General features: G+C 39.3%; 1 protein-coding gene and 1 long non-coding RNA gene across 5 annotated transcripts in view; one reads left to right on the top strand and one right to left on the bottom strand.

The window, feature by feature from the left end:
* Nucleotides 1-5,750: 5,750 nt before the first annotated feature.
* On the bottom strand, nt 5,751-8,104 carry LOC125904343 (uncharacterized). 2 transcript variants are annotated; one of them, XR_007451435.1, is made up of 3 exons: nt 8,018-8,104; nt 6,395-6,557; nt 5,751-6,029 (listed from the first exon to the last, which is right to left on the bottom strand). It is a non-coding gene; the product is annotated as an uncharacterized LOC125904343 (long non-coding RNA). The 2 variants fall into 2 exon arrangements; XR_007451434.1 differs by lacking the exon at nt 8,018-8,104 and adding an exon at nt 7,554-7,678.
* A 1,362-nt stretch (nt 8,105-9,466) lies between these two features.
* The window catches only part of LOC125904306 (uncharacterized), a 102,097-nt gene continuing 100,928 nt past the window's right edge, over nt 9,467-10,635 (top strand). Inside the window, exons 1-2 of one of the 3 annotated variants that reach the window (XM_049601641.1) lie at nt 9,498-9,720; nt 10,109-10,251. In XM_049601641.1, the coding sequence (XP_049457598.1) occupies nt 9,499-9,720; nt 10,109-10,251 (365 nt within the window). In that variant the 5' untranslated portion in view covers nt 9,498. Of the gene's footprint in view, nt 9,721-10,108; nt 10,252-10,635 lie in introns of all 3 variants that reach the window. The other 2 variants (XM_049601642.1, XM_049601640.1) reach the window with 2 other exon arrangements.

Here is a 10,635-nt window from a genome sequence, read left to right on the forward strand (position 1 = left end):
CGTTTCACACAACTTCATGTCCAAAAACCTGAACTATCACTTTAAGGACGACTTCTCCCTTTTCCCAGTCAAAGTCAAACATTGCATATACCACTTCCGCTCTTTCACTCTTCACAATAAGAGCCCATAACAGGAAACTCATCAATCATAGGTTACACTAGTATCTACTGTACTCTTATTACAAAAAAGAACCCCCCCCCCCCAAATAAATAAATAAATTAAATAACGTTCCCCTACATCCCTCATCGCATAGGCTGTTATATTTAATTGATTGTAAATGTTTTTTTTATTGCAGTGTATGAATACAATTTTTTTATTAGTTCTGTCTAGTGATCTAAGACAAATTAAAATATACTACCATCCTCTATTAAATGAAGAAACCTTTGTCCTCTGTTGAATGAATGCATATGATGTTTCGTTTGTCAGTTATTACAGAGATCTTTCCAGGCTTTCTATCGTTTGTATGGGTTGCTGTGGATGCTGTATCACCACCTGGAAATATTTTCCTCACTCTGTTAATGTTTTCTTTTAATGATATCTTTAACATTTCTCAACAAAAATACATGAACGCGTCCTTGACAAATCAACAAAACGATAGTTGTATATGTCACCTTCAATTCTGAGAAATAACGTTTTTTGTCAGCTTTTGGGCATGTGGGCTGAAGCACACCCGAAGTAGAATGTTATCGCAGATAGATGTTTTGTACACCCTAATATCACAACTCTAACCCTAACTTAGACTTAGACTTCTTTATTGTCCATCAAACTTTACATAAAATTGAAATTTGTCTTTGACAGTGGCATAAAAAACACACAACACAGACGACACTACGCACAATAAATACATAAATAAGAATAAATATAAGTAAAATAGACTATGAAATCAGTCCAGTTTGCTCCAGAGAGGAGTTACAAGATAGATGGGCATGAATAAAAATGCATAAAGTGCCTATACAAAACTAACTGCATAGTAAAATTATCTGGGCAGTTCTTTGTTAAGGATGGTCACGGCTGATGGAATGAATGACCGCTTGTAGCCATTGTTCCTTGCTAATGGGACTGCAGGTCTCCGGCCTGATGGCAGCAGCTGGAAAGCACAGTGGAGGGGATGAGTGGGATCTTGATAAACCTGTAATGCCTTTTTAATTAAAATCTGTGAGTACAAGTGCGGGAGTTGATATTGTTTATGTCCAATGATCTTTCCGGCCTGGTTGACGATTTGTGCCAGTGTGTTCTTCTGTTTGACAGGGAGGTGCCCATACCATGACACGATGTTGAATGTCAGCACACTCTCGGTCAGTGATTTGTAGACCATGGACATTGTGCGCCGGCCGGAGTTGAAACTCCTGAGTTTCCTCAGAAGAACCAGGCGCTGTCTCCCTTTCTTGTACACAGAGTCCACATGGTTTTGGAAATTTAACTGGTTGTCTATTATTGTCTCGAGGTATTTGAATTGGGTGACCTGCTCCACTTCCTAACCCTTCAGGCTGATTGGCTTGAAGGTGGGCACAGGGTCTTTATTGCCTCCTCTCTTGCTGCTTCCCAGCCACATCTCCTTGGTCTTGGTGATATTGAGATCCAGGAAGCTGCTGTCAAACCATGTAGCCAGGGTGTTGATATACTGCAGGTAGGGAGAGCTGTTTTTAGCGGGTCTTTAGCAGTAAAATGTAGTTACTGTATTAACGCAAAAAGAAGTGACTGATATATTATTATATATGACATCATTGGATTATTAATACTGAAGCATCAATGTTAGAGCAGCATGTTACTGTTGTAGCTGCTGGCGGTGGAGCTAGTTTACACTGCTTTATATACAGTTAGCTAGTTTAGTTCAGTGGTTCCCAACCTATGGGTTGGGCCCCTCCAAAGGGTCAGCAGATACATCTGAGAGGTTAGGAGATGATTAATGGGAGGGAAAGTAGACACAATACATATTTTTGATACACAAATGTCTGGACTTTTCCTCTAATCTATGTTTTTTGGTGAAATATTGAATCATTTGAACATTAATTGAAATGAAACCATGTGAGAAGTTTCGAGGGAAAAATCACTATTTGGTGGAGCTTAACAACTCATAGACATGTGAAATGTGACCCGACTACACGCTGCTTTTTGTAAGACGTCAAAAGACGAAAAGGTTGGAAACCACAGTTTTCATCTTTAACTAGATTCATTAGCATGTATGTATTTTTACTCAATATGACATCACTGATTGACCGGCCAGGGTTGCAACATGCCTGAAAGTGTCAACCTCAAGAGCATAGTAACTTTGGGGATACACTTAAGGTTCGTTCCTTCTCTCCTGCTCCCTGCGCTGCCTGTGTGTGTATTAGGAAGGCAGTCTTGCTAGGCAGAAACTAACAGAGGATTAAAATGCTATTTTCTGATTTTTTCACACACATAAACACACATCCTGCCCATAGACGTCGGAACTAGGGGTACGCGGGTTGCGGCTGCACCCCCTCCCATCCGCACCCCCGCACCCCAGCCTCCCTTCCCACTGCATTACGCTTTAAAAAATAAAGAATCTGAATTTAAACTCAATTTGTCTGACTTACATTTATCTCTTTGATATCATTAATGCATAGATCTATGCTTTTGATGTGATATGCAACCTGCCTGACTACATACAGTAGCCTTTGCATCCAGGATGTTGTGTCCATCCTGCAAACCTTGCAGCCCCAAACCCGCTCCATGCTGTCGGAGATGGAGAAGCTCACTAAGCTCTGTCTGGCCCTGCCCATATCTGTTGTGGCATCCCAGCGCTCTTTCTCGGCCTTGCGCAGGCTGAAAACTTGGCTGCGCAACACCATGACGCAGGAGAGACACATTTGGCCATTATGAACGCTCACAGTGACCTTATGGATGAAAGCGATGTCTCGACCCTGCTTAAAATCTTCATCAGTAGGTCAACTGAGAGAAGGTCCACTTTTGGATATGCATGAAAACTCTGAGGGCCGAATTCACAAAGAATGAACTGTGGCCGCTGATAGCACCTTGAATTGCACTTCACTTGCACTCGCAGTTTGCTCCGTCTTAATGTCCTATTCACAAAGGATATTGCGCTAATGATATACCAGCGCAAACACGCCCACAAAGTTTGGCAGCTGAGTGCAGTTTGCCCCTGATCTGCCCCTGATTGCAATAAGCCACATGGCAAAGTTATCTTTTTCACTTAACTGCGTGTGGTTATTAGCGCTAGTATTAATTAGACTTTGTTTGGCAAAGTACTGAATACTGTATACCCTCATGTAGTGATGTCTGCTGGTGAATCAGTCTGACAGTGTTGGATGGGTTGAGGCTGTGGATTTGACCAAGTTTGACCACTTTATCACTATTCCCTCTCACTTGTAGCTGGTTTTTTGTTATCTTTTGAATTTAATATGAATTATGGAACCGTTTTTGTTCACGTTTGTTTCCCCCGTTTTGTAAAATAAACTATTGAAAGTTGCTTTTGAAGTGCGTGACAGAAGTGCGTTTTGAGAATGACCGCAGACTGTCACCTGTTCAACGCATCAATATCTTCGGATGCCATTAAAGTAATAATGATTCTAATAATAATGTCAAAATATTATATACAGACTGATTTAACAGACGATCACTGCTGCCACGATCGCTGGAAAGTCTGGGCGAGAGGCTTCCACAGAGGAGCGCCCAGTTTGCACCAGCTTTCTAAAGACGTTATTTACTTCATTCAAACTGCGTGTGGCTATTAGCACTGGTGTTAGTGAATTAGACGTTGTGTATCAATGAGGCTCATTTGCATAAATATATATTATATTTTTGCGCCAAATATATGCATATTACCTCATTTAACTACGTGCAAATAACACCGGAGCACCGAGACGCAATCTGCTTGGCAGAGCAGTTAGTGGAGCATTTCACCCTCTGCGCGTGCTTTGTGAATTAGACGGTATCTGTTTGCTCCATTTTTACCGGTTTAGCAGCCGCAAAAGCCACGCAATCCTTTTGTGAATTCGGCCCTGACTCAGGAGCGCAGACTTTTCTTTTTTGCATTCAAGGTTGCAACTAATGTTATGTTCCTTAAATGGCTTGATTTAGTTATCAAAGTTTCATTTTCTTAACAATAAAGATGCTGTGTTCATCCATTCTAGTTCTCTTATAACTACGTTATTATAAAATAACTTCAAATCAAATCATTAATCATTGATAAGTGTGCGTGCTTCCCCTGCCCCTCCCAACAAAAATCCCGCCCCCCCTCTCAGAAAATAGTTCCGACGTCCATGATGCTGCCCAAAGGGTGCCGCCCAGAAGGGGCCCAGCCACACACCAAAATAATGAGAAAATGCAGATACGCAGACCACCACACTCTTCTATTGGGTCATAAGTGATGATTGAGAGGAATTATATTTGTATAAGTCTATATGTTTTATTTTGAAAATCCTGCATACTCTACCTTTATTTACATCATGTTTGATGTAATGAAAAAAGTTTGCAAATTTTGTATCTGGAATTACAGAGTACACATAAATATAAAACTAATGAAATTTTCCTTAAAATTACAGAGCAAAACATAAGATTGTTCGTGTGGACATAAACCTTTATATAACGAGCTAGTTTAATTACAGAAATTGAATGTAAAAGTACATATAAATATAAAACTAAGATTTACTATTAATTTACAGAGAAAAACAGATTGTTAGTATGGAAATAAACCTTAATATAACGAGCTACATGTTTAATTACAGAGATTGAATGTAAAAGTACATATAAATATAAAACTAAGATCTACCGTTAATTTACAGAGATTGAATGTATAAGTACATATAAATAGAAAACTAACTTTACCGTTAATTTACAGAGAAAAACATTCGATTGTTAGTATGGAAATAAACCTTAATATAACGAGCTACATGTTTAATTACAGAGATTGAATGTAAAAGTACATATAAATGTTAAACTAATAAGATTTACCGTTAAATTACAGAGAAAAACATTAGATTGTTAGTATAGAAAAAAACCTTAATATAACAAGCTACATGTTTAATTACAGAGACTGAATGTAAAAGTACATATGAATATAAAAAAATAAGATTTACTGTTAATTTACAGAGAAAAACTTTAGATTGTTAGTATAGAAATAAACCTTAATATAATGTGTTACATGTTTAATTACAGACAATTATTGTCATTTTACATAAATTTGATTGTAATTTAAGAAAGCAGAAAGATGATGTATAATTAATACAGTAAATTTTCTGTAAAAAACAAAAAAGAGAAATAAACATAGTTTGCACTGCAAAAAGATAACCGTAAAATCTACAGTAACTTGCTGGCAGCAAATGGCAAGTAAGTTGCTGTAGTATATTCTACAGTATGCTTACTGTAAATCACATATACGGTAATATTAGTAACAATAGTAACTAATAGTAACAGTACTGTAATACTCCTTACAGTAACATACTGCTGTGCTGTATTTTTTACCGTATTTATTACTGCTAATATAAGACTACTGTAATAAGAATTATTGCATTAATTTTTAATACTGTGAATCAATAACTGTGGAATAATTGCCTACTGTAAAACCAAGACACATTTAGTCACCAAAAATGCATTTATTCTTGTTAATGCCAAAGATTACAAACAATACAATGAATGAAACATGTGAACACAATATGTCTTCCAGGCTGAATCTGATCTGAACACGCCATCATTATACATTTTAAGTTTTCTTTTGACAATCCATCAATAACATTAGAAACTTTTTCATCTGGAATTTCAAGCTTTGATAATTCTTCACAAAGTCCACTGAACATTTGGGACATAACATTGTGCAAACTTCTTGGAACTCCTCTATCAGTGGATATTAAGGACACAGGTAAAATAATCTTTGTTTAAAACCAAAAGAGACAAGTAAAAAAGAGCCAAATAAGTAAGAAAAAGATTTTTTTTAAAAAAGAAAAGCATGCCTGTTCAGGTAGCTCTGATCATAGCCAGCATTTCTTGTGCGTACACATCAGGGTAGTGGGCTGGTCTCTCACTTGTTTGCATGGGTGTAAGTCTTCTTCCTGGCAGTGGGTGGAAAAATCAAACATTCATTATAGACAAGAATGATGGTATTTTGTCACCAAGGGATGTCACCAATAAATGGCGTGTTTGTACAATGTGTGTGTGCATTTCATGAAAATATTAAAGAAAACGAGAAACAGTGACGCATTCAGATCCAGGGCTAGTGTTCTGACAACAGGCTGAAGGAGTCAGAAAGCTGTCTCTTTTAGGTCGCCACTGGCGAGGTCATGCAACAAGTTTCCATTAGATAGGTGCAATTCAACCAGTACACACTACAACCAGTCCACTGACACTGACACTAAAACTAAAAGAGACAACTTCCTGGCTCCTTCAGCCTAAAGATAAAATGAGTGAATTGTCTCACCTGGTATCAGTTCTTCCAATCATAATCGATTAAGTCCCTTATGAAGGAAGCGACGTGTGGGTTGAGGGACTCGTTCTTCCTCTGGACCGTCTTTCCTGTCCTTCGGCTCACCTGCGTCTTTGCTGCACACTTGCTGTGTTCCGGATTTTACCTGACGAAGAATCTGGAATTACAAATATCGAACCCCAGTCGTTACATCCCAGCACTAGCCTGGATCACACCACAGACTCCACCCACTCCACTGTGTAGGAAAAAGCTTCAGTTTGATACTCTGGCTATCCCAGCACTCCATCCCATCCCATTGCATCCCATTTTGAAGATGTATAGACTATGTGCTTAACTGTAGGCCACCTCGAGTACTACCTGGATGAAGCACACACATCGGTTTCCTGTCAAATACTAATGGATGAAGTGATTAATGACAGGTGTGCAGCACACCTGCCATTAATCACTTCATCCAATAGAAATCGACAATTGATATTTCTTCACGAAGTCTACTGAACATTTGGGACATAGCATTTGTGCATACTTCTTGGAACTCCTCTATCAGAGTGGATATTGTGGACACAGGTAAAAGCATCTTTGCTTGCATCCTCAAGTAAAACAGAGCCAAACTGGTAAGAAAAAGATCCCTGTCTTTATCTCCATCACCAACATCAGCTTCCATATCAACATCATCATCATGCATTCCTGTGTTATCCATGCTCACCCCTCCATCTGTGCTATCTACCAACTCTTTTGCATGTTTCCGGCTTATGTGTGATGTGAATGATGATTGGATGCTGAATTGCTTTTGACAGCTACTGAAGGGACAGACAATCTTTTTCCCATCCCTCCCTTTAAATACCCACACACACTTGAAAACTGTGAACTTTTAAAAGTGCACGCCTCAACCTGACATTCCTCAACGAAGCACTTGCGAGGTCTAACGGCAGGTTTAGGTTTTGTGTGGTTGCGGTACATGTGTGTGCGCAAGGCAGACCAAGTCTTGAAATTGAAGGGACACATCCCGCATGGAAACCTATGGTTGGCATGGTTTCTGTGTACTTTCGCATAGTTTACATACTTCGGTATTGTTTCTGCAGAAAAGCCACACTGCCTACACTTGAAAAACATTGTCAAAACTGTTGGTTCGTTAAGATATGAAAGTCACTGTTACCTCTTCAATTCGGTGATGCTAACTAACGTTAGCAAGGGTTTTCCGACGCCAGCAAAGACAAACAGGGTTTCCAGACGGCGATAGTGGTCCTTCTTAAAATGGACAACAACCGTTAGACAACCATGTCCTTCGGAAAAGAACAAAGCGCCGCTTTAGGGCACAACACGACTGACGTTACCGTTAGCTACCTAACTTAGCTAAGCTGCCCGATTTGCGGTACCGCAGCCGCTGTCTTGTTTGGCAACTCCACCTGGACAAACTTCATTCCGTCACTTACCGTACGGCCTGTTCGCGCACTTTCGGACAAAATTCAGTTCACTTGATAAGTTGATGTAACTTCGGGCAGTGACAGTTAGCTCCAACCGAATAAGCTAACAAATATAGCTGTCAGCTAACGTTGCACACCACACCACACGTTACACAATTCAAACGTTAATGGTACTAACGTTACTAATTAAACTCACCAAGCTAAACGTTAATTTGTTAAGTCTAGTCTAGCTCCAGAGACAGTACTAAGCGAGCTTGTAGCTACCAATGTCATTGGCAATGAGTCAAAGGGTAAAATAGCCTATCAGGGCAGGCGTAGCTAGTCTACAGTTAAGTGAACACAGGCTGCTTTTTCTCTTCCACTGAAATTTAAATTGTGAAGTGTGTGCAGTTAACTTACCAGCTTTGCCTTTGTGACACCCGTCCTGTTCCCGCTAGAAATTACTGTAGTCTGATCCGCAGGAAGAAATTATTTGCTGTAGAATTTAATTTTGACCATGATGCTTTGCAGAACTACAGCAACATGCTGAAAACAGGTTTTACAGTAAGGATTTGTCCATTATACAGTAATAATGCTATATGTATATAATGTATACTATTTTTAAAAAACAGAAAGCTACTGCAAAAATTTAAAGTTATTTACTGTAAAATCAGGATTTTTTTTTTTTTTTTTTACAGTGGAAACATCCTGATGCAGACTATTAACTGTCGCTCATGCAGCATTTGAAGATAATTACAAGAACGGCCGTTCTCAGCTTTTAATGTCTAAAAGTCTCTGTTAGCCACTTTATGCTATTTGTCTTTTATGTAATGCACGTTGTATGTGTTGCTGTTTCTTTTATCTTTTGATACCCCTCTAATCCCTGTCCCCTTCTCCTCAAGAGGCTCTTGCCTTTTGCCAGGCCGCCATTGTAAATAAGAATTTGTTCTTAATGACTTGCCTGGTTAAATAAAGGTTAAATAAATAAAAAATAAAATAAAAAGTCCACCACAAACATTCATCACGTCTCATCAACGAAAATGAAACATAGATTTCATCCTCATCTTTATCATCAAGATCTATTTTTAGCTCATCAGTGGCTTGGGGCTGCTGACTGGCCCTTTACCTCCTTTCATTTTGCAAAAGTGGCCCCCAGGCAATGCAAGATGAGTATCCCTGACATATGTCAATAAAGACACTGATACTCTCTAAAGATTTTTACATGGTAAATCTGATGCTGCTGGATGACGAGCACCAAACTTACAAAGCATTTCAGTCGCGATAGCTGTCAGTCCAAACTTTTTTGTGTTCATGAAGTCTGTATTTGGGCATTATATCTCACTGTTCTGCATTGTGAATTGTGACTTGAACACAGCATTTCTATCCCCGGATAATCATGGAGTTTTGGATATTTCACCAGTACACTGGGTAGAGGTCAGGCTGTGTCTAAGTTCAGCTGTGTATTTGTATGGATTGGTGGCCGAGGACAATTCAGCAAATTATTCAATGATTAAAACACAAACCTAACAGTGTTCTTGTGAAATCCTACACTCACAGCAAACCCTGAAAGCACCTTTGAACCTGCAGAGAGGAACGTAGACAGTGAGATATCGTTTGCTCAACTCTGGGGGTTTTTTAATGTCAATAATGGAAAAACCCAGAAGCTTGTAACTCTGCTACCAGTCACGTTTATAAAGAATGACCGGTTCGGTGAGGCTTAGTCATCGCTGCTTTTGCGTCGTGCATCTGTCACCTGAGATTTCTTCCAGTTACATTCTGAAGTTGATCAGCTGTAGCATCATGAATCTGTGGATCAGCAGTCAACTCCTGGTAGTGGGGCTGTTTCTGAGCACCTCGGCTCTGACACCTGAAGAATGCCAACCCTTGGTCACACCTCTGTCTCTGGCTGACCGCTCAATAGTAAGCCTTCATCTGACTCCTGTCTGATTTTCCTAAAAAAAAGACTCCTGTTGGTGGACCTTTGTTTTCAGGTGTTTTGTCACAGAACAGCTGTGTTAGTCCAGCTAGTGTTAGGTGCCTTTTTGAAATTTTGCTAAACCCCCAATTTTGTGGAATATAAATGTGCTGGTCTATTTTTTCCCCTAGAATAAGTTTGTAAATGTTAAATGTCTAAACACAAGAGGTCTGCTGGAGAAAAAGAGTTAAATACTGGCAAAATACAATTAAAAATCTAATTTCATAACAAGTAAAAGAGATTATGATTATTACCAAAACCACTGAGGTTCAGTGTACAGCCATTATTGAAAGATGTTTGTATCATGCTGTCACTAACTGACTTTGTGTGCAGATGTACGGCAGGACGAACTTCATCATGGGTTACAGTGATCATGGATTATATAAGAGCATCCTGAAGTTAACTGAGAGCTCCTGGTTAAACATCACCCCATCATCAAGCCCAGATAAAGTTGTAATGTCTCAGGAGAGCAAGATGTGAGTAGATAACAGTGCAAATACACGATAGTCGACCAAACATTAGTTGACCAGAAAGGTCATTAGTCAGCAAAATTTCATTGGTTACTTAGTCGCCCAAAATAACAAACATGAAACTCTATATATATGACTGGACCATGTGGGAATTTAATTTGAAAGGACAGACACAGGAGAGGCCCCACTCAGCAGTCAGACAGGAGTCACATTACAAAACAATCACAGCTGACAGATATCTTTCCCTTCTTCTGTAAATATTCAGTCTGATAAATCCAGAAAAGTTGATCATTTTAGTGCAGGGCTACCCAGAGCTTTACATCTGTCCCACAGTCGATAGGCCTACACACTTATGAACAGTGCCTGGAAGAAGATCAGCTCTGCTCTCAG

This window comes from Epinephelus fuscoguttatus, linkage group LG17 (genome assembly GCF_011397635.1).
Source record: "Epinephelus fuscoguttatus linkage group LG17, E.fuscoguttatus.final_Chr_v1".
NCBI lineage: Eukaryota > Metazoa > Chordata > Actinopteri > Perciformes > Serranidae > Epinephelus > Epinephelus fuscoguttatus.